Raw genomic sequence first — 24,196 nt, forward strand, 5'->3', positions numbered from 1 at the left:
TTGCCATGACAAAGGGGTTGAATACTTATTGGCTCAAGACATTTCATTTTTTTGGTATTATTATTTATTATTAATCCACTTTGACATTATGGGGTATTGTGTGTAGGCCAGTTACACAAATCTCAATTGAATCCATTTTAAATTCAAGCTGTAACACAACAAAATGTGGAAAAAGTCAAGGGGTGTGATTACTTTCTGAAGTCACTGTACATGTATAGCTCAGTCCCCCCAACAGCATGTCCCCTTGTGATTAGTACTGACAAAGGTGGTCTATGGCTTTGCCTCTTCCTCTTTGGTACTGATAAAATGATTGCGTCATCATTATCTCAGCTTTGAATAATCATGATTGTCATGTCAACAATAAGGGAAAGTTTAGCGTTCACCTGGGAAAACTCCCTTTATCCTGATACACAAGCATGACCATACCCACTGCCCCACCCACATCTCTGGTTACCTGTTGTAAAACAAACAGCCTTTGGTTTCATACTTCAATAAATTATATTTCTCAGTCAATCATAAATATGTCTACTGTGGCAGACACAAATAGGCCTACAGTACTTTTCATATTTTTTTTCTATGAAACCAGACCAACAGCTTGTCAGGGCCTGTTATGAGTGGATTAGCAATCACGTTTATCCAGAGCCCCTTCCAGGAGGCATGGTTGAGGAATTTGATTATGTAAACGTTGAATGAAACAACCAGGTAGAGCAGTTATTAAGGAATATACCAAATATTCCCCCACACTTTGAAAATGTTCCCGACCTGGGAAAGTTTTGGGGAATTCAAAACAGTTGATTCATACCATCACCCAGTTAGGCAAGTGCTGCATAATGCTAATTTGTTCAGACTATAACCTCCAGCATGTTTACCTTAAAATGTATTGTTTCCTGTCATCAGTTAGTCCATTTAACAGATCAGTTGGTCTATTAACAGGATTCTCATAAAAAAGTCTTCACAATGAGTGTATTGTTCAACATGTAATGGTATATAGGTGTACAGGACAATACAATGCAGCCACAGAAACTGAAAGCAACACTGACTGTGGTGTCTCCAATCAGAAAATGGGGAATTCCCTGCTCCAGCACCACTCTATATAGTTTGGTAAACGGTCAATTGTATGGATATTGGTGGTTGGTTGACAAACTGTGACTTACAGTATTCCTCATTTGGACTACTGTACATGTACTTGCTACATCCCCTCAAGATATTCCATCATCATATCCACCTACTTGGATTCTGACTAAGGACCAGTTGAGTTCAGCAGTGGTCCCTTTTGTGGCAATCAGTGTGACAGGCAATCAACCCAGAAGAAAACCATGAAGAAATTCAACTTCATGAGCAGAAAGCGTAAGCCATTGGGGAGAGAGGACGTGAGTCCTCTGATTAAGAACAGTACACTGCCTACAGATGGTGAGGTCCAGATTATTATTATGGTCTATCTATTGTTTGTCTGAGTTTTTGTCATTTGTCATGTTTGTTCCATAAGCAAGAAGATATGTCTACATTTGTTGGGATAAATGTATTTTAATGTAATAATAGCATGACCAAAACAAACAGTATTCAATTTATAATGAATAAACTAAGAATACATGAATGGTGTTATAATGGTCTTTTGCATATTTTTTTTGAGCACTGTATTCATTCAAATGCATTGCATTATTGGTATTATTCACAGAAGAGGACCAAACCGGGAATGTGGGGTATGGGAATCCCTACATGGAGAATGGCTTTAACAACCATCAGGAGTTGGACAATCAGGGGGGTCAGGAGAAGGGACAGTTGTTGCTCAGTGTACTTGCAGAAGCTTTGAGGGTCAACCATGTTGTCCCTCAAGAGAGACTTGAAGCTAATTTGGAGGGGCCACCAGAAGAGATTATGTGCCATGAGGCTCAGAAGAAGGACGATACACACCCAGAAGTCTTGCTCCAGAGGTACTTTCATCTTATTGAAGCGTCTGTGGACAAACACTTCCCCAAACTGCCAGCAGGGAACACTGAATCAGCTGGAGGGCTACCTGATAAAGGTGCAAATAACTGTGCAGGGGGAGCTTCTGAGGTTGGCACCCCTGCTCAAAGAGGCTCAGTTGCTGAAGCATTTGATTGCTTGCTATCATCAGCGTACGTTTGACTGTCTACAGCAGATCCTTCATTATGTCAACACAAAAAAAGAGGCCTTCACAGTTCTTGACTGGGTACTACACACATATTTGAGGTACTCTGTCCCACCTGCACACTCTCTCTCTCTCTCTCTCATTCACTCTCGCTGGGATGGTGTAGTACTGATTCTGATACTAAAGCAGTAATGGCATACATTTTCTGGGTTGTTTTTCTAGTGAGGAGCTGCTAGGACACCCCAACATCTGGGATGAGGCTATACATGCAGTTGACCTTCTCCTTCTGACAGACTGGATCCCACAAGCTGAGAAGAAACTCCTGGCCACTGTGCAGGTGAATCACCTATAGGTGATGTGAAGTCATCTCAAAACAAGCACACTTCTTGAGGGCTAGATTTCTATCATGTATTGATTTTTAAACATATTTTATTTGATAATAACCCATGAAGTTCCTGTGAAGATTTTACGTATTTCAGTCTCTCTGTCTGACCCATTGTAGGAGGACACCTCCACATCACTGAGGAGGATCCTTCAGAACGAGGTGTCAGGTAGAGAGGTGTGTCTCTGGAGAGGAGGCCTTTATCAAACTACATCTGGATGTCATCCAGGTACTTTAACCAGCAGTGATGTGTAAAGAGATAATAAAGTGTATCACTGTAAATCTATACTAAACCATTTCTCTCCCTGTGACTCTTCCTCCTCTACATAGTGCATCAATGCTGTTCTCCAGAAAGCAAAGATGATGAGCCAAACTCTGATGCGCAAGGTGTCAGGACCCGGTGCGAGAAACAGTCACTAATAATCGTCAGAACCCAGAAGATGAGGCAGACACAGCAGTACTAGAGATGGTGGTTTAATTAAAGAACAAAATCTTCAGGCAAAGAAACTAAATCCACAATGTCCAAAAATAAAGCCAAGAGGCACAAAATGGAAATCCTCCAAAATACAAAAGAAACTCCACAAAGTGGTAAAAAAACAGCAGGGAAAAACAAACCTCAAAAGACTACTCAAATAATACACAAGAACTAAACCAGAGAACCTCTGGAAAATCCAACAAGAGAAATATCTGAATAAAACAAGGCTTGGGCTGGGGCTGGGTGCTAACTTACAAACACTGAGCAAGGAACTGAGGAACACACAGGGTTTAAATACTAACAAGGGAATGACCTACAGGTGCAAACAATAATAGAGCAAGAAAAACAAAAGGTACAAAAAGGTGCAATGGGGACATCTAGTGACCAAAACCCGAACAGTCTTGGCCAAAACCTGACAGAATCCCCCTCCTAGGAACGGCTCCTGACGTTCCTACCAGCCTTCTCAGGGTGGAGGGTCCTGAACTGACGAATGAGGTCAGGGTCCAGTATGTCCTTGGCAGGAACCCAGGAGCGCTCCTCGGGACCGTAGCCTTCCCAGTCCACCAGATACTGCCAGGACCGCTGCACCCGGCGGGAATCCAGTATCCGGTGGACGGTATAAGCCGACTGGCCACCGATGACACGGGGCGGAGGGGGAGGTCTGCCTGCCGGGATAAGGGGAGAAAAAACAACAGGTTTTAATAAAGAAATGTGAAATGTTGGATTGATCTTAAGGGATCTGGGTAAGTGCAGGCGAAAAGTAACGGGATTGACTCTCCTGGCAATCTTAAAGGGACCGATGAACCTCTGGGACAGCTTGCGAGACTCCACCCGTAGTGGTAAGTTCTTAGTTGAGAGCCATACTCTCTGGCCGGGGTACAGGGTAGGACCGGGACGGCGACGTCTGTTGGCTTGTCGTTGGTACTGCTGAGAGGAACGCAGAAGATTAAGACGTGCCTTCTTCCACGTAAGCCGACAGCGTCTGATGAACCTCGAGGCTGAAGGCACTCTGACTTCTGCCTCCTGGTCCGGGAACAATAGAGGCGCATAGCCAAACTGACACTCATGCGGGGATATACCAGTGGAGGAGGAGCACAAGGTGTTGTGCGCGTACTCGGCCCAAACAATGAAGGATGACCATGTGGACGGGTTGTTGGAAACCATGCATCTGAGGGTGGTTTCCAGCTCCTGATTCATCCTCTCAGTTTGGCCATTGGACTCCGGATGGTACCCTGAAGATAAACTGGCCGTGGCCCCTATGAGTTGGCAGAAGGCCTTCCAAAACCTTGAGGCGAACTGGGGACCTCTGTCGGAAACCATATCTTGCGGAATCCCAAAGACTCGGAACACATGGTTAATCACCAACTCAGCTGTTTCCTTGGCAGAAGGTAATTTGGTCAAGGGAACAAACCTGGCCGCCTTAGAAAACCTGTCGATGATGACTAGGATCGTAGTATTACCATGGGACGGAGGAAGGCCAGTAATAAAGTCCAACGAGATATGGGACCAGGGTCGGTGGGGAATAGATAGAGGGTGAAGGAGTCCTTGAGGGCGGAGGTGAGAAGATTTGCCCTGGCAGCACACGGAACAGGCCTTGACGAAAGTGGCAACGTCTTCTTTTATGGTGGGCCACCAGAACTTACGCTGGATGAACTCCAAGGTGCGACCTACGCCCGGGTGACAGGTGAGGCGAGAGGAGTGCCCCCACAGAAGGACTTGGGACCTTGCTGCCTTGGGAACAAACAACCGATTAGCAGGACCTCCTCCAGGGCCCGGTTCGATGGCTTGAGCTTGTTTCACGGTATCCTCCACTTGCCACGAGATCGGAGCCACGATCTTAGCGGCCGGAAGGACAGTCATGTCAGTATCTTCTCGAATGGCAGGAGAGTAGATTCGTGACAAGGCGTCCGGTTTGAGATTCTTCGACCCGGGTCTATAGGTGAGGATAAACTGAAATCGGCTGAAGAAAAGAGACCATCGAGCTTGTCTGGAGTTCAACCGCTTCGCCTGCTGGATATACTCCAGATTTTTGTGGTCCGTAAGCACTTGAAACGGTTGAGAAGCCCCCTCGAGCCAGTGTCTCCATTCCTTCAATGCCATCTTAACCGCTAGGAGTTCACGATCCCCCACATCGTAATTCCTCTCGGCCGGGGTAAGCCGGTGAGAGAAGAAGGCGCAAGGATGAAGCTTCTTGTCTTCACCCCTCTGAGACAGGACAGCTCCAACCCCAACCTCTGATGCGTCTACCTCCACCACAAAAGGTTCATCCGCCGTTGGTAGTGTAAGGGTTGGGAGCAGAGAGGATGCGCTGCTTGAGTCCTTGGAAGGCCGTCTCAGCTTCTCTTCCCCACAGAAACCTTGTGTTGCCACCCTTGGTTACAGCTGAGAGAGGGGCTGCCACCGAGCTGAAGTTCTTGATGAACTTGCGGTAAAAGTTGGTGAAGCCCAGGAAACGCTGAACTTCCTTAACGGACTTGGGGGTGGGCCAATCCGCTACCGCCCCTACCTTCTTGGGGTCCATCTGGACTCGACCGGGTTCCACTATAAATCCCAGGAATTGTACTCGAGAGGAATGGAATTCACACTTTTCCGGCGTAACGTACAAATGGCTGTCTAGGAGGCGTTTGAGCACTTGTCTGACATGCTTAGTGTGTTCTTGAAGGGAGCTCGAAAAGATGAGGATGTCATCCAAGTAAACAAACACAAAGATGTTAAGCATATCCCTAAGCACATCGTTTATGAGCGCTTGGAACACAGCCGGAGCGTTGGTCAGGCCGAAGGGCATCACCGAGTATTCGTAGTGACCAGTAGGCGTGTTGAAAGCGGTCTTCCACTCGTCCCCGGGTTTGATCCGCACAAGATGGTATGCGTTCCGCAGGTCAAGCTTAGTGAAGACAACTGCTTCCTGGAGCAGCTCAAAGGCTGTGGCCATAAGGGGTAGCGGGTAGCGGTTACGGACGGTTATGGCATTGAGTCCCCGGTAGTCGATGCAAGGTCGTAATCCACCATCTTTCTTGGCCACAAAGAAAAACCCTGCTCCCGCCGGCGAGGTAGATGGACGCATGAGGCCTGCTGCCAGAGCGTCCTTGATGTAGGTATCCATAGCAGCTCGTTCGGGAGGAGAAAGGGAAAAGATCCGACCCCTGGGAGGGCAGGTCCCCGGAAACAGGTCGATGGTGCAATCGTAAGGTCTATGGGGTGGTAGTTTGGTGGCCCTCTGTTTGCTAAATACCAGTTTGAGGTCATGGTAACACTCGGGACAGGTCGATGGATTCTAGAGACTCGGAAGGGGAACTCGGGGAACTCGGGAAGATACAAGTGGCTTGGCACGTAGGACCCCACTGCTTGATAGTGCCCACAGACCAGCCGATGTGAGGGTTATGGCTGTGAAGCCAGGGATAACCAAGGACGAGAGGGAACTCGGAACAGGAGATCAGATGAAAGTTCATCACTTCCTGGTGTTGGGAAACTGAAAGTCGCAAGGGGGTAGTGGCACGAGTAACAAGTCCAGATCCCAAAGGGCTTCTATCCAACGTAGTAACCCTTATGGGGTCACTCAGAGGTTCAGAAGGAACGCCATTCTCTTTCGCCCAGACCCCATCCATGAAGTTACCTGCGGCTCCAGAGTCTACCAAGGCTTGAAGAGAAAACTCGTGGTCGTCCCAGGAAAGGGTAACTGGAATGAGCAGGCGGGAGTTGGATGGATGGGAGGAGGTTATGTTTCCCGTTACAGTCCTCCCAGGCCTGCACGGGAGAGTGCGTTTCCCTGGAGCCCGGGACACGTGGAGCGGAAATGGCCCGGTTTGCCGCAATATAGACAGCATCGCTCCCTCATCCGGCGGTCTCTCTCAGCCTGGGAGATGCGTCCAACCTGCATGGGTTCTGGTGGAGCCAGCGAGGATAAAGGTGGAGACTCGGAGCTGGAACCGATAGGAGCTAGGGTGAGCGGTCTACGGTTGAGTTCTCTCTCTCTCAGACGCTGGTCTATGCGTGAAGCCAACTTGATCAGGGACTCGAGGTTGTCCGGTGGTTCCCGAGTGGCCAGTTCATCTTGGATGGTGTCAGAAAGACCCTTCAAAAAACACACTGTGAGCGCCTCGTCGTTCCAGCCACTTGCTGCTGCCACAGTGCGGAACTGGATGGCATAGTCCGTCACGCTGCGCCGACCTTGGCGGAGAGTCAGGAGCTGTTTGGCTGAGTCAGGGCCGTTGGTAGGACCTTGAAACACTCGCTTGAATTCTTCAGCAAAGGTAGAGTAGCTGGCACAGCAGGGACTTTGGGCATCCCACACAGCAGTAGCCCAGGCTAGGGCTTTTTCCGACAGCAGGGTGATGATATATGCTATCTTGGACCGGTCGGTGGGAAACGACGATGGTTGCAGCTCAAAGGAGAGAGAACATTGGGTGAAAAACCCCTTACAAACACTCGGATCCCCTGAGAACCGTTGGGGAGGCGGCAGACGAGGTTCAGCCAGGGGGTTAACTGCCAGGGGCACTTGAATCGGATGAACTGGAGCAGAAGCGGTTGCCGGGGAAAGTTGATCCGAAATCTGCTTTATGGAAGTCAGCATCTCTGACAGAAGTTGAGAATGTCTAGCCATTAAGGCCTCTTGCTGAACCAGAGCAGCTTCGTGGCGTTGGACAGTCCCCTCGTGGTGGGACAGCATGAAAAAAAAATCCTGGGTACTGGCTGCCTCTGGGTTCATTATAATGGCTCAGTGTTTCTGTCAGGACCCGGTGCGAGAAACAGTCACTAATAATCGTCAGAACCCAGAAGATGAGGCAGACACAGCAGTACTAGAGATGGTGGTTTAATTAAAGAACAAAATCTTCAGGCAAAGAAACTAAATCCACAATGTCCAAAAATAAAGCCAAGAGGCACAAAATGGAAATCCTCCAAAATACAAAAGAAACTCCACAAAGTGGTAAAAAAACAGCAGGGAAAAACAAACCTCAAAAGACTACTCAAATAATACACAAGAACTAAACCAGAGAACCTCTGGAAAATCCAACAAGAGAAATATCTGAATAAAACAAGGCTTGGGCTGGGGCTGGGTGCTAACTTACAAACACTGAGCAAGGAACTGAGGAACACACAGGGTTTAAATACTAACAAGGGAATGACCTACAGGTGCAAACAATAATAGAGCAAGAAAAACAAAAGGTACAAAAAGGTGCAATGGGGACATCTAGTGACCAAAACCCGAACAGTCTTGGCCAAAACCTGACACAAGGTCCAAATAGTCTGTTGGCAAGAGCTACAGGACTTTGTGGAAAGGTAGTTGTCACCTTTTCTTAGTACCACACTACGGTTTCATTGTCTTGCTGTTTGTCTGGTAATGCACTGAGACCAGGCAAAATGTTGAATGAATGTGCTTATTGTGCTAAACTGTGCAGGTATGTTACTGTTGAAAAGAAGCACCTTCAGAAACAAGCAGGAATGGGAACATCAGGTACAATGCACTTCTTTAAGACTTTCAACACCTGCAATGAACTCAAGTAAGTTTTATATGTTCTTCTTATGCTATGAAATCAAATCTCATGTATTGTTGTTGAATCATGATAATCATTATGATTATGTATCTGTTGCAGGTTGTATATTTCAAGGATTGCCAAAGATGACACAAGCTTAGACTGTGTTAAAACCATATCAACACTTAAGGGGTTGGAAGCTCTTTCTTGGAAGCTTCTCCTGGAAAAACCAATTCAACTTGCACAGGTTAATCCCCCCCCAGCTGAATAGAATACTATAGCAAGACAAGCCTATCTGTTCAAAATCCACAAGTTCCCACTTCTAATATGAACTTCATCCTAGAAACACATTCATTTTGTAATCTTAATTTGTATGAAATTATATTGAAACCATTAAGGGAAACTGGACAGTGTTACAATGTTTTGTGATCCCCAGATTTCCTTGAAGAAGTATTTCAAAAGAGAGGATGAACAAATGGAAAATCTAATGAAAGATATTACATTTATTTTCCAAGACCTTCCCAAAGACAAGGATACGCAAAAGGTGTGTTCACTGTTCACATCTGGTGTGAGAGGATGCCTATTACATTCTTCTTCTTTTTTTTTCTCTCCCCAATTTTCGTGGTATCCAATTTGTAGTAGTTACAGTCTTGTCTCATCGCTGCAACTCCCGTACGGACTCGGGAGAAGCGAAGGTCGAGAGCCATGCGTCCTCCGAAACATAACCCAACCAAGCCGCACTGCTTCTTGACACAATGCCCATCCAACCAGGAAGCCAGCCGCACCAATGTGTCAGAGGAAACACCGTACACCTGGCGACCAGGGCAGCGTGCACTGCGCCCGGCCCGCCACAGTAGCGCGATGAGACAAGGATATCTCTGCCGGCCAAACCCTCCCTAACCCGGGCGACGCTGGGCCAATTGTGCGCCGCCCCATGGGCCTCCCTGTCGCGGCCGGCTGCGACAGAGCCTGGACTCGAACCCAGAGTCTCTGGTGGCACAGACCACTGCGCCACCCGGGAGGCCCCTCCTATTACATTCTTATAACGAAACTGTAATGTGAAATACTCAACACTTCTCTCTTGTTCTTTCCAGTATATTATTTTATACATCTCTGTCCCTTCTCTCTGCAGACTGTGATTAACAAAGCCTATCAGTGCATCACCCTTCTGTACCTCCAACACCTGGTGCAGAGTAACCATGGGAAGCTGGTGAAGAGATGGGATTATGTGAACAAAAGAGTGATGCATGATGCCGAGCTCCTTCACTCCATCTTCTCAGGCCTGGTAAAAAAGCTAGTCCTGTTGTACACCAATTACTATAAATGCCTCCTTTCTACCTGATAAGATGCAGCTGGTTCTTCTCAGAATGTGTAATTACTTTAAAAGGTCAACATTCTTCTACTGACATTACTTACTTTTTATCAGAATCCTGATGTTAAACAGTGGAACATCATACTGATTAAAGTGAGAGAAGTGCTGGAGTGCAGCGACATTGAAAGTCTCAAGATAACAGTCAGTGAGATACTGAGGGACAACGCCAGTACAAGGTAAAACAGAGTATACCACAGGGTTTCAAAAGTCTGCATGGTCCACAGCACTGAATGTAATTTTATTACATAGGGATTAGCTTGGGAACAGGCTTGATATCTCCAATATTATATATTGATAAATGTTTATCTCTGTTGTAGTGCTGCTGAGCACCTTCCAGCCCTGCTGCGCTGGAAGGGAGGCCTGTCATGGAGACTGACCCGGGAGGTTCTGGAGGCAAGCCAGGAAGTGTACCCCATTGACCTCTCCCAAACCAGGTCTGCACCCTGGTTTGGCTGGCTTTTTTGCTGCTGAGTGTGTGAACTGGACGTCTCTGGCAAAGGACAATAACGAGCCCACTCTAAACAACATGACCCTCAAGTTCTCACCCTACTGCACAATATTTGGAGCTCTGTTTACATGTCTTTGTCAACTTTTTAAAAGGTACTATATGGCAAGTTATTATTTACGGTCTTAAAGAGAAATTGGAATTAAAACTGCCTAAAGTTTTTTATTTTCAGGTCAAGTGGTTTTAATCCTCATCAAAAATGCCTAATGGAAAAGAACCAACAGTGCCCTGTAGATGGAGACAACGGCGGTAAGGCTATCAGTGATTGTGCTTCCGCTGAGAAATCCCCTAACAGTCTTTTTGGCTTGTGAGAGTAGTACTCGAATATTGGAAATTCCAAAATGTACAAATACAGTAATCAGTAAGTCAATTTGAATGCATTTTGGATGGCTCCATTGGAGAGGTAGGATGGTATTTAGCTTATCTTTTTCAATGAACAGTATGGTGTTTCCCTTTATATCATTATCACAAACTATTATAAATCACTGACAGTCTTCCAGTGGAGATAAAGACATTAACCTGGAAGAATTGGCAGCCTGATTCACTTGAAACATCTATCCTGTTAACAAGGCTGTAAATGTGGTTTCCTTCCTCCTTCCAAAGTCATAGGTACACTACCGGTCAAAAGTTTTAGAACATCTTGTCATACAAAGGTTTTTCTTTATTTTTACAAATTTCTACATTGTAGAATAATGGTGAAGATGTCAAAACTATGAAATAACACATGGAAACATGTAGTAAACAAAAAGAAGTGTTGAACAAATAATTTATTTGATATTCTTCAAATAGCTATCCTTTTCCTTGATGACAGCTTTGCACACTCTTGGCATTCTCCCAACCAGCTTCATGAGGTAGTCACCTGGAATGCATTTCAATTAACAGGTGTGCCTTCTTAAAAGTTAATTTGTGGAATTTCTTTCCTTAACGCATTTGAGACAATCAGTTGTGTTGTGACATGGTAAGGGTGGTATACAGAAGATAGCCCTATTTGGTAAAAGACCAAGTCCATATTATGGCAAGAACAGCTCAAATAAGCAAAGAGAAACGACAGTCCATCATTACTTTAAGACATGAAGGTTAGTCAATACGGAACATTTCAAGAACATTGAACGTTTCTTCAAGTGCAGTCGCAAAAACAATCAAGCGCTATGATGAAACTGGCTCTCATGAGGACCGCAACAGGAATGGAAGGATGGATGCTGCAGAGGATAAGTTAATTAGAATGATCAGCCTTAGAAATTGCAGGACAAATAAATGCTTCACAGAGTTCAAGTAACAGACGCATCTCAACATCAACTGTTCAGAGGAGAGGCCTTCATGGCCGAGAGAGGCCTACAGGCCTTCATGGTCGAATTGCTACAAAGAAACCACTACTAAAGGATAAAAATAATAATAAGAGACTTGCTTGGGCCAAGAAACATGAGCAATGGACATTAGACCAGTGGAAATGTGTCCTTTGGTCTGGAGTCCAAATTTGAGGTTTTTGGCTCCAACTGCCGTGTCCTTGTGAGATGCGGTGTGGGTGAACGGATGATCTTCGCATGTGTATTTCCAACCGCAAAGCATGGAGGAGGAAGTGTTATGGTGTGTTGGTGCTTTGCTGGTGACACTCTCTGTGATGTATTTAGAATTCAAGGCACACTTAACCAGCATGGCTACCACAGCAGCGATACGCCATCCCATCTGGTTTGGGCTTAGTGGGACTATCATTTGTTTTTCAACAGGACAATGACCCAACACACCTCCAGGCTGTATAAGGGCTATTTTACCAAGAAGGAGAGTGATGGAGTGCTGCATCAGATGAACTGGCCTCCACAATCCCCCGACCTCAACCAAATTGAGATGGTTTGGGATGAGTCTGACCTTAGAGTGAAGGAAAAGCAGCCAACAAGTGCTCAGCATATGTGGGAACTCCTTCAAGACTGTTGGAAAAGCATTCCAGGTGAAGCTGGTTGAGAGAATGCCAAGCGTGTGCAAAGCTGTCATCAAGGCAAAGGGTGGCTATTTGAAGAATCTCAAATATATTTTGATTTGTTTAACACTTTTTTGGTTATTACATGATTCCATATGTGTTATTTCATAGTTTTGATGTCTCCACTATTATTCTACAATGTAGAAAATAGCAAAAATAAAGAAAAACCCTTGAATGAGTAGGTGTTCTAAAACTTTGGACCGGTAGTGTAGCTTACTGGTAAAGTGAGTGTTTACCTGGAACTGATACACAAAATAAATAATGGTCGGCTAGACAAGTGCTTAGAGTGTATACTTTCCATTTTCATTGACAGAATGGTAACAATGACTTGGAATCATTGACTAACCAATTGAAGGGAAATCCTTGAGTAAGGCAGAAAATACTAAATAACCACATAATTCTTGAATCCATGAAGGAGAAATTGAGAAATGTCAACTACACAGAGGTGCCTCACATACATGTAATGAATAGCTCTTTTTATTAAATAAATAATTCAACATGCAAAATACAACATCAAATCTGTAAGAAGCTATAGTACAAAGTTAAACAGCCCCACTTCACACGGATGAGTATGCCACAGGGTTTCCAAAGTCTGCATGATCCACAGCACTGACTAATTTTATTCCATAGGGAATAGCTTGAGTACAGGCTAGATATCTCCAATTTTATGTATTGATACATGTTTACCTCTGTTGTAGTACTATGGAGCACCTGCCTACTCTGCTGCATTGGACGGGAGGACTGTCACAGAGACAGACCTGGGAGGTTCTGGAGGCAAGCCAGGAGGTGTACTACATTTTCCTGTCCCAAACCAGGTCTGCAGCCTGGTATGGCTGCCTTTTTTGCTGCTGAGTGTGGGAACTCTCAGGTAGAGGACAATAACGACCTCATTCTAAACAACATGACCCTCAAGTTCTCACCCTACTGCACAATATTTGGAGCTCTGTTTACATGTCTTTGTCAACTTTTTAAAAGGTACTATATGGCAAGTTATTATTTACGGTCTTAAAGAGAAATTGGAAGTAAAACTGCCTAAAGTTTTTTATTTTCAGGTCAAGTGGTTTTAATCCTCATCAAAAATGCCTAATGGAAAGACTTAGAACCAATAGTGCCCTGTAGATGGAGACAACGGCAGTAAGGCTATCAGTGATTGTGCTTCCGCTGAGAATGGAAATCCCCTAACAGTCTTTTTGGCTTGTGAGAGTAGTACTCGAATATTGGAAATTCCTAAATGTACAGTAATTCACAATACATACAGTAATCAGTAAGTCAATTTGAATGGTACCATCCACTACATGCTTCCACAATGGTCTCCCAGGGGATATTATCATCAAAGAATGGTGTTTCCCTTAAATCCTTATCACAACCTATTATCAAAATTGACAGTCTTCCAAGGGATACAGAGACATTAACCTGGAATGATTGGCAGCCTGACTCACTTGAAATGCCTATCCTGTAAACAACAAGGCTGTTAATGTGGTTTCCTTCCTCCTTCCAAAGTCATAGGTAGCTTACTGGTAAAGTGAGCGTTTACCTGGAACTGATACACAAAATAAATAATGGTTGGCTAGACAATTGGTTAGAGTGTATACTCTGCATTTTCATTGACAGAATGGTAACAATGACTTTTAGTCATTGACTAACCAATTCAAGGGAAAATGTAATCTAAATTATAATCTATGTACCCACAAGTAATTATTTATCATGAGATGGCAATAAACAATAACTTGTAATGCAGAATACTTTAGAGGACACACGCTCAAGTACACAGTACAAATATGATACACATATGAAATATTTTATGATGTATTTGCTATTCAACAAAACTGAGGCTTGAAATGACGTATATGCTTTCTAAATATAGTACAATCAAATTCTAAAACGACTAACTATAAAATGTCAACTTCCTTATAACTGTAAAATACATGTTAGAGAAAATGTTAGAGAAAATGTGCATATTCTCTACTCATTATGAACTGGCCATTCTTCTCATATTAATCTTGTCTGTCTATGACAAACAGAAAAAACATATATTTAAAATCTCAGAATTATTTTTGATGACTTTGATAAAGTTCTGGATGTGATGAAACCATTCTCTCCTGCTAAGCTAGGAACTAAGGATTGCAGGCATGTGCTTTGTCAATGGCTGTGACGTAGCGTTCAGCCAGTAGTTGATGGAGAGTTGGAAGAGTGAATGAAATGGTAGGCAGGACATCCCAGCTTCAAGTGATGTCAGATTTCACAGCCTGAGGTACACATGTGGAAGATATATACTCCCGAGTCCGTGAGATCTAGGGCTATCGCTGAATGCATGCTATTTCAATCTATGGTGTCCACAGAACAATTTATAAGCGAACATTTCGGTCAGAACCGGAACCAGAACCACGCTAGTCCCCTCTTTAGGGTACTTTCCTTACAAGAGCATTGCAGACTTGATTCATTAAGAGTATTCAAAACTCATTTGACCTGTACCTTGGAGAAAAAAGATGGGGCATCCTGGGAGCTGGTGGTGTCCTGGTTGTCCAGGAGGGTCTTCTTTACCCTCTTCACGGCAGAGGCAGAAAGGTTGGATTTGAGGCTAAGCAGGGCGGACACCTGGAATTCACTGTGGGTTAAAGTGGAAAAGGTTGAGCTCACTGTGTGTTCAACGCAAACACAGCATCATCTGCACTGTGTTATTGGCCTTGTGCCAAGGCACTGTAACTGCATTTAGCATTATAAAAGGAACTGTTTCAGCTGTATCAATATAAGCAATCACTGCATTAGAATATGCAAAGGAAATACAAAATCAAATAGCTACAGTATTTTCTAACAACAGTTATGTGAATAACAAGTATGAAAGTTTAACCTGAGATCAGGGTAAGCTTGACTCAGAGTCACTATCTCCAGCTGTATGGAGGAAATGTCTTGGAGTTTCAGCACTTCAGCAATCTTGGGCAGGATGTCACTTAGCCACTCCTCCCTGGAACCCTGTGACAACAAACACAATATGATCTCCAGTGTGTGTGTGTGTGTGTGTGTGTGTGCGTGTGTGTGTGTGTGTGTGTGTGTGTGTGTGTGTGTGTGTGTGTGTGTGTGTGTGTGTGTGTGTGTGTGTGTGTGTGTGTGTGTGTGTGTGTGTGTGTGTGTGTGTGTATTCTCACCGCTTCAGTGAACAGTTTGTGTAGTCTCTGGCCATCTTCACACACCGACCTGGCCGCCTGCTCCTGCATCTCTTTGTCTCTCAGCTTTATCTTCCTCTTCAGTAGCCTCCTCACGTACTCCACTGTCACCTCCAAGTGCAGCTGGCTCAGCAGCTCCTGCATAACCATTCGACCAATTAATCAACCAACCAACCAATCAATTTCTCAATCTATCAATTAACCAACCTACCAACCAACCAGGAAATCAGCCATTCCATCTCTCAATCAATCTGTTAATCAATTTACCTGATGACAGGAGTCAGTCAAGCCCTTAAGATCCTGGGTGTGTTTGTTAATTCCTTCAAACAGCTTCTCAAACACCTGTTTCTTCTTCTCCAACCAGACAGGCGTCCCCAGACCGCTGTACTGAGACTGTGTGTGTGGAGAGGGCAGATAGACAATAGATCAGTACTGAATTAAGAGCAAGGACAGGCTAGTAGGTACATTGCACTTTATATTACTTGGCTCAGATGCAAAATCAAAGAGAGATGAGTTGTGTAAGTCAGCTATACCTTGAGATCCTTGTGTATAGGGCTTGTTAAAGATGTGTAGCCAATGTTTTTCATTTCAGCTACTATGGACAGACAGCATTCCTTTACATCCACTGGGAAGATATCGGCTTTGTTCACAATATAGTCCCTGTGTGGAATCATAGACATCAAATTAGATGACTAGATGTCTTGGTGGTTCTATCAATGTGGATATAAAAACTGAAAAGAAAAGTAAAACATACCTAAATTGCTCAACACAGGCAAGATTGGCCATTATCACAGTTCTGCTGTTTCCATTGTTGCTTCCCTTGAGAACTTTCTCCTGGAATTTCTTATAGCTGCAAGTGTGTAATTTGGTATATTAGTAATAGATAATCATAATTTGATAGTATTTGGAGTAGAATACAATGCATTGTAACTTCAGGTCATGTAATTCTTTCCTGCAAAAAGTGTATACTGTAGTACCTATTCAAGAAGTCCTTCAACAGGCAAACAATTATCTGGACTTTGGACGTGGCTCCCAAAACTGTCTCTATCGATTTCACTGCAGCATTAATAAACTAAAGGGACAGTGAAATAAAAAATGTATTAAATTAATCCCTGTTAAAATCAACAACCTAATTTGTGACTAACTGAATAGTTAGAGCAATAAAGGCATGAGGATGCCAAATATTTCCTATATGATGTCTACCTGAATTACGTCGATGGCCAAGGGGCTAAAGTAACAGTCGTCTCTGAGCTCAGGCACAGACCCCTCCATCCAGGCTTGCTCCTCCACCATCAGCACTTTGTTGATCAATGTCTGCACCTCTGTCTGAAAACAGGGCATCAAGAAAACAATGCATCTAACAAGGGAAACATTTATCTCTGCACTCTTAGAAAAAACGGTGCTATCTATAACCTAAAATATAACCTAAAAAAAGTTAATGGTAATAATCCCACAAAAGGGTTCTTTGTCTCTTCCCATAGAATAACTGTTTTTGGTTCCAGGTAGAACCCTATTGGGTTACATGTAGAACCCTTTCCCCAGAGGATTCTACATGGAACCCAAAATAGTTTTACCTGGAACCAAAAAAGTGTTGGCTTATTACCATACACTTTTTTTAATGATCCACAAGCCATCATTTACATCTCCAGATGTAAGATCTTAATTTGACCCTGCATTTGAGAGCAGGAAAATAATCCTGCAGCAACAGGAAATGTGAATTATTGTGTGGATTATAAATAGACATTTCTGGAGAGGTTGATACATTTTTAGTAAGGGTAAATCAAGTCTGAACATTTTAAGTGGAAATTACTAACTTTAGAAGCCTTTTAAACCTTGAATAGTTTTTTGTTGTTGCAAGATCCTACATCTGTAGGGCTCTATTCAAACCGTATTGCGGAAGTTCAGCGGAAGTTCAGCGGTACAGCATGATTGAAATTTAAAGGTAATGTTCCTGCGTTAGTGAAGACTTTATTCACGATAAACGCTGCATATGTCGGCTCAATCAGATATTACCTTCACATTTCTATCGCACAATCTGTAATGCTTCAGCGATACAGACTGAATAGAGCCCCTAATCTTTTTCTGTACAAAAACATAAACACATGGGTCAGAAAGCTGTGGTCCAGTTTGCAGGACACATTTGAATTGAAATCATATTTACCTCTTTGTGAGTAAGACATTGATTCTCCAATGGTGTTGTCAACTCCTCAGTCAAGAGCTTTCCTAACATTTCAGGGTTAATCACCTTGGTCAGTTCCGGATTTTGTAGAATTCTAAGACAAAAACCAGGAGTTACTATGCTAGTCAGTCACATTTCCTAACCTCATTATAAAGTATTTTAATAACCAAACACAAACAAGACATCACTCACTCTGGGTAGGCAACATTCACCCAATACAGGAGGTAAGAGCAGTCATCCATGCCCAGCCCATACTCTTCAATCTTCCTCATCCCTGCGCTGAAGGCTTGGTGATACATCTTTCCATAGAAGTTGCAGATATCCATGTCCTCTGGGTAGCAGCCCTTCACATCCTTCACCACCCTCAGCAGGTCCTCCTGCAGCCTCCTGCCCTTCCCACAGACATCCCTCTGCAGGGAGGAGCGTAGCTTGTTGCTCTCTTCAGGAGGCAATTCGGCATTGTCCATACGCTCCTCCACCAGGCTCTGGAGGACAGTGTTGTGGTGACGTCTACACTCACTGGGTCTCCAGGCAGGCTGTTTACCCACCTGCTTCAGCCATCGCCTATCCTGCTCCTCCTCCTGTAGGATAGCTTTCACTGCAGACTTCAGAGCTTCAAGACTGTCTTCGTCTGGACTGAGAGAACTCTTTACAGCCAGGTCTATTTGGCTGAGGAGGGCTTTGTGATCTCTGGTGAACTGCTCTTCCTCCTCCTCCCTCTCTGTGCTCGACTGAACCAACTCTTCTGAGATCTGTCCATATAGACGCTCCTCTCTCTCAATCAGCTGTTGGCCAGCAGCAGACAGGCAATTTCTCTCAAGGTTCTGCTCAAAAGTCAACAACTCTGAGGGGAAAGACAACAAAGACTGTGTAGTGTTTACAGTGTCTAAACTATATGCCATAAAACATTTGCATATGAATGTACTGTATGATATCTGTTAAATTAACCATCTACAGATGTTATATAAACAAATGAATCAGTCATAAGGGAAATGTAAATTCCATAGGGATTTTGATAACCTTTGACAAGAAAGGAATCATTTGAAATTGCAATGCAATGACAGATAAAGGTACAACTCATTGCAGTGTTTACTCACCCTCGAGAGGGGAAGTAATAACACTGGATGTGTTGGGGACATCTGGAGCAGTGATGTTGGTGTTACTCTTGGAATTCCGTCTTAGGATCTGGGGCAATGTTAAATGTTTAAACTTTCTTCCAGCTGATGTTGTCTTTCCACTGGAGAGTTTGTTGTGTTCCACTGGAGAGTTTGGCTCAGTGGATTCTGTTCCTGCGACTGTGTTTCTAGTCCTTAGGGTCCTCATCACTATAGAGAGACAGTCAGAGATAGATGGACACTTACTGCTTTAGCATCAGAGGAGACATGCCGATGGGGGTGTTTTACAGACACAATGTGCAATAAACTGATGGTATTCAATCTGATGCGCTGTTAAATATTGCAGCGACTTTAACACAACACATAGCGAACTCATCAAGAGGTTTGGACCATTTAGTATAACGGTTAAGCATTTCGCTACTGCTAAAAATGTGTATGTGACCAATACTATTTGATTTGAAGGCCTTTTTATCTGGCAATATCTTTATCTAACGTTACCCTAAAAAAGTGGGTAAAAGATAAGATATATATTCTGCAGATATCATTGCTATGTATATTTTGTTAATTATAATTTTGAGATCATAAGCAAACGTTCAGTATGTGTAAAAGAAAGCATTCAGTATAGACATACCTTAAGCCTGATAGAAAAATAAGTGTGAACCGAAAGGAATAGCTCTACTCTCCCGACAGGACTGACCACTTTACTTGTATAGCGTAGAACCAGAGTTGCCAACTCTCACCCATTGGTCATTGGTCGTGAAATACACGCATTTGACCCTCTTCTCACGCTCGCACGGCACACGTCTTATATCTCACGCATTGAAAATTACTGAATTTATTTTTGTAATTAGTCGATTATATAGTCAGCGCCTTAACTTTTCAACTGTGCTCCAACTCATTCTGAAATCGGAGCATATATGCGCCTGCAACTTAACATCACGAGCGGAACATCTATAATGGTCCTGCCCTGCCACACTGTCAACCACCGCATATTGAAGAATATGATTGGTCTAAATATGTAAGCGATCAAGATAATTGGTTGCATGTTTTAAAGAAACGCCCCTCAAGAATAGTGGCACTGAATGGAGAGGGCATTCCAAAAACTTAAAAGACACACCCTCTCCCCTCAGCAGTCAAATGAAGTGGACACTTCTGATCCTGACGTCTGATGAGTGTACACTTTTTTTAATTAAACAGTAACATGTGAAAAAAAAGAAGCAGAACAGCCAGAGGGATTCCACAAAAAAATAAGGAAGAGAAAAAATAAAATAATAATACAAATCCACATTATATCAATTCAAATACAGGCATGTAGCGAATACATTTTTTAGATATTTTGTTTTGTATGCACTTGCAGGGCAGGGGAGGATCCTTGAAAGGTTTAGTATTGCTTTCTAAAGCTGAAGGTATCTCCAGACTTACTTATGCAGCCCAGTCCCTACATCTTGACAACAAAATAGGTAAAGCGGTTGACCAGATGCTTTTCAACTTCATCTGGAAAAATCGTACACATTATATTAGGAAATCTGTCGTTATAAACACATATGAATATGGTGGTCTCAATTTTTTTGATTTTCCTACTTTGAATAATCCCTTTAAGATAAATTGGGATAAACATTTCTTAAAGAATCCAAATTCAATTTGGAATTTCATCCCTCATTATATCTTCTCCCATTTTGGTGGCTTCAATTTTATGTAACTTTGTAACTATAACATTCATAAGATTCCTACAAAATTATCTGCTTTTCATAGGCAAGTATCCTCAGCGTGGTCGTTAATATATAAACATACTTTTCCCCCGCATAGGTATTTTCATTTTGAACAATAAGGTTATTTGGTATAGAAACAAGTCTTTATTTTTTATGAACTGGTTTAATAATCATATCCTGCTGGTGAGTCAACTTTTCAATGCAGAAGGATTGTTACTCAATTATGAGGAATTTCTATCTCGTTACAATATCCCTGTTACACATAGAGAGTTTGCCATAGTCTTTGATGCTATTCTATTTGGTACTCTGTTGTTTAGAGATGTAACCAGACCTCACCTTTTTGACCTACCCTCGCTTAATCCAGTTGACTCTCCAATAGGAAAACTGTGTTTCTCCTTGCCCCCTCAGAACAACAGATCTATACGTGCTTTATTTCAAAGGGATATTTTATCCATTCCTTATGTCACAATAATATCTGTTGGGAAAAAGTCTGGTCATTACCACACAAATACCTGCTTGTTAACAAGGTCAAAGAGGTCTCTTTCAGAATGATCCATAAGTATTACCCTGTGAATCATTACCTGAAGAAACAAAAAACACATTAACATTAACTGTACTTTTTGTGTTTTCGCATCCAGAAACAGTTTTGCATTCATTTTGGCATTGTCTACATGTAAAGAAATTATGGAAAGATATTCATAGTTTTATAATTGTTAATATTCTTGATGTCTTGTTTTATGGGAGAATGTGCTGCTCGGTTTCCTTAACTATAATAAGGATAAAGAAACATTTTTACCTCATGAATCTAATTGTGCTGATGGTAAAATATCATATTCCCAAATGTAAATTCACGAATAAAAAAACATTATTCCGTGTTGTCTATAATGAATTCGAGCAGTACATTAAGACCATCCTACATTCTTCTAATAAGAAAGCTGTTAAAACAATATGTGTGTATCTTTTCAGGTCTTTGTATAATCTTTTTGTACCCCCTAGCATATGTTATCATTGTCTGTTTATATACTTATTGTATGTATACTGTTTTTTTTGCAATAAAAAACAAGAATAATAATTTGAAAAATATACAAATTACAATGAAAAAATGAAAAAAGCAAAACAAAAATCTGTCAATTATGATTGCATGTCTACTTATATTAACTAACGTTATATAATTATTAATATACGTCTACAGTATGATAGCTAGCAAATTATTAAGTTCTACATTTTTCAAAAGCTAACCTAACAAAAACATAATGACTTTTACGTGCATTAGTAGCACAATTTCTAACTTATTTACATTCGTTTTTACTTACGATGTTATGTTGACTCCACCATATTGACGTTGAGGTTTTAAGTTTTGGCTGACTCTTAGTGGATGTACAATTAAAAACGAGGGCGGAGGGACTTACGTTGCAAACTTCCCTTGCTTGGCTAATCAGAGGAACTAATCAAACTTCCCTTGCTTGGCCGCGGGGATTCCCCCAAGGGCATAAGGCGAGGGTAAGTGGACGAGGGTGTGTCTTTTATGAGTTTGACATTTTGAGCCAGAGAACGTTCTCTGCTGAGTTTATACAATTGTAAAAAGACGCTGTGGCAACCCGTCATTCAGGGCAGGTGGGGATTTTGAGCCCCACCTGTTTTGCATGTTATTTTTGCATTGATATGTGACGTTACCATGATTCCAAAAAATGTTTTTCGAGTTCCCAGCTGTCTTGAAAACACCATAAATCCAGTGAATGCCAGAATTTGATGACAACTTTTGATGACAGAATGAAGGCAAATTCTGCGCCACCTTCCTGTTCAAGTGAGCACAGCACAGTACAGAAAAAAAACAGCACAGAGTCCAAAATGTATTGTATGCTGCTGCGTAAATTATGTAACATGCCAGGGAGATAGTATTACATTCTTAACTAAAGTATACATAAGTGTATGTTGTGTAGTAAGCTGTTAGTAGCCCATGTCCCTCACCCTAATCAGTTGGTCCTTTTTCCCCTCTTAATTTAGCCTACTGTTCTGACTTGGTGGTGCACATGTAGCCTATAGCCTGTTTTAGAAGACAACTTGTTTTCAGGAGATTTTATTATCTATTTACTTTAATTAGTCTGGTCAGTGGAACAATTGTCATTCTTAACAATGGGCTAAAATATAGGGTAATTACTGTGCTTGTCAGAAAGAACCCTACTGTTATTCCCACACTTACTTTGTTATTCCACTTCTTCCCAATTATGCCAGTGTAATCACATGTTTAAAATCTCATATTTCTACTTGTCTTTGAGAATGAATAATATGAGGCTATGTATTTTTTCAGCCATTCATGGACAGTTTTGAATAAGTCATAGAAATAAGCATTTCTCCAGGAATCAAATATAATTTTTGACATTTTAGTATTGTGCACATGCTAGGCGGGGATGATAGGGGGACTCACAACTCATAAACACATATTTTGTTTATGTAGAGTAAAAGGATGGCAAGGACCTTCAACTAGTAGGCATAAACCACCTGAATATTGATATTCATAGCATTCTTCTTTAAGGTTTGGTGATTTTGAGAAATGTATTATTATAACAAGAACATTTTCAAACACTCAACTCTTGGGAAACATACCCTCCAGGAGGGTATGGAGAGAGAGCAAGCAGGATTTTCTTCCAGCCCTATTTTAAAGAGTTCACCCAAATTACAAAATACAAAATGTTTCCAATCTGCAAACTATGATTTGGTTAACCACTGCCATCAACCATTATTAATATTTCCTGTGTAGAGTCTTGGTGTAGTGGTAACACTCCCAGGCACGTGTTGCATGCAACTTTCCACCTGAGAACAGGGATCATTGCCTGCTTCCATTCTTCCCACTGTTTCTAACATTTGCCTGTCTCCTTATTTCATTACTGTCTGAATAAAGTGTCAAACCACCTAAAAAATATCTCACAAACCCACACCTATCCCACTTTTGTAGAAGTTCAGAACGAGAAAGTGTAGGTTATATAGAAATACAGTAATTATGCTCAAATAATTTTTTTTTAAACAAAATAATGAGGATTTATATCAGCCTAATCGAGGTGAGATGACATCTCACATTTCAGTGTTCGAACTTGTAAACAAGGCTGCATCGGATTTCTCTTAATCCAATTCCGTGCAGCCAATGGCAATTTCCACTTTAGGGATAATGCAGGGAGAGCTTGTGGATTTGACTGCCTTAACGCAGTTCACCTCCAACACCGTCAAAATATCAGCTATGCGGATGTTGGCTAAAGCGGATTTGATTGAATAGACCATAAAACACTTTGAGGCTATGGAATTTATCACCTGTTTTAAACAGATAGACTATTGCTTAGCTATGTCAATAATAACTACTAAAGCAGTGAAAGCTTAATTGTTAGATTTATTTTCCGTTATGCAATGTCATTGAGTTCTAGACTTGAGAAATGATCATTCCTTACCTGCTTCATCCCTCAACCCTCGAAATAACTTCATTCTTCCACAGTGTGCACTGATATTAATGATGGGTCAAGTGTTCTACCTCCCCTGCATGTGGTCCAGGTGAACTGAATGTTGCTTAGAAATAGACACCTCAGGAGGATACTGAGCAGTCTTTTATAAGACGGTTGAGCTGCTCTTTAGCAACATTGCTTCCTTCCTCATATGACGATATGTGTTTTCCTGTATGTGTAGCTGGCTTCTGTGATCTGATGCTTTGGAGTTTGTTTTCATAGAGCATGTCTCAAACATATTTCCCAATCCTATCGTG

At 42.4% G+C, this 24,196-nt stretch overlaps 1 protein-coding gene across 1 annotated transcript; it reads right to left on the bottom strand.

Annotated features, from left to right (window-relative positions):
* Positions 1–12,720: 12,720 nt before the first annotated feature.
* On the bottom strand, positions 12,721–24,023 carry LOC120060360 (tumor necrosis factor alpha-induced protein 2-like). Its single transcript, XM_039009624.1, has 12 exons — positions 23,889–24,023; positions 18,725–18,952; positions 17,820–18,471; positions 17,610–17,721; positions 16,652–16,774; positions 16,426–16,520; positions 16,203–16,298; positions 15,982–16,108; positions 15,716–15,841; positions 15,431–15,586; positions 15,136–15,257; positions 12,721–14,892 (listed from the first exon to the last, which is right to left on the bottom strand). The coding sequence occupies exons 1-12, from the start codon at positions 23,920–23,922 to the stop codon at positions 14,745–14,747; spliced, it is 2,019 nt and encodes a 672-aa protein (XP_038865552.1). The 5' UTR covers positions 23,923–24,023; the 3' UTR covers positions 12,721–14,744.
* Positions 24,024–24,196: the final 173 nt, after the last annotated feature.

Source organism: Salvelinus namaycush, chromosome 15 (assembly GCF_016432855.1).
Source record: "Salvelinus namaycush isolate Seneca chromosome 15, SaNama_1.0, whole genome shotgun sequence".
In the NCBI taxonomy this organism is placed as follows: domain Eukaryota; kingdom Metazoa; phylum Chordata; class Actinopteri; order Salmoniformes; family Salmonidae; genus Salvelinus; species Salvelinus namaycush.

Excerpts from the sequence above, each read along its gene's own strand:
- LOC120060360 (XM_039009624.1), bottom strand. The coding sequence starts at position 23,922 with ATGAAGTTATTTCGAGGGTTGAGGGATGAAGCAG. Across the intron at positions 16,521-16,651 it reads TGGCCATCGACGTAATTCAG|TTTATTAATGCTGCAGTGAA; the intron begins GTAGACATCATA and ends CTGTCCCTTTAG. Across the intron at positions 16,109-16,202 it reads GCCTGTGTTGAGCAATTTAG|GGACTATATTGTGAACAAAG; the intron begins GTATGTTTTACT and ends GATTCCACACAG.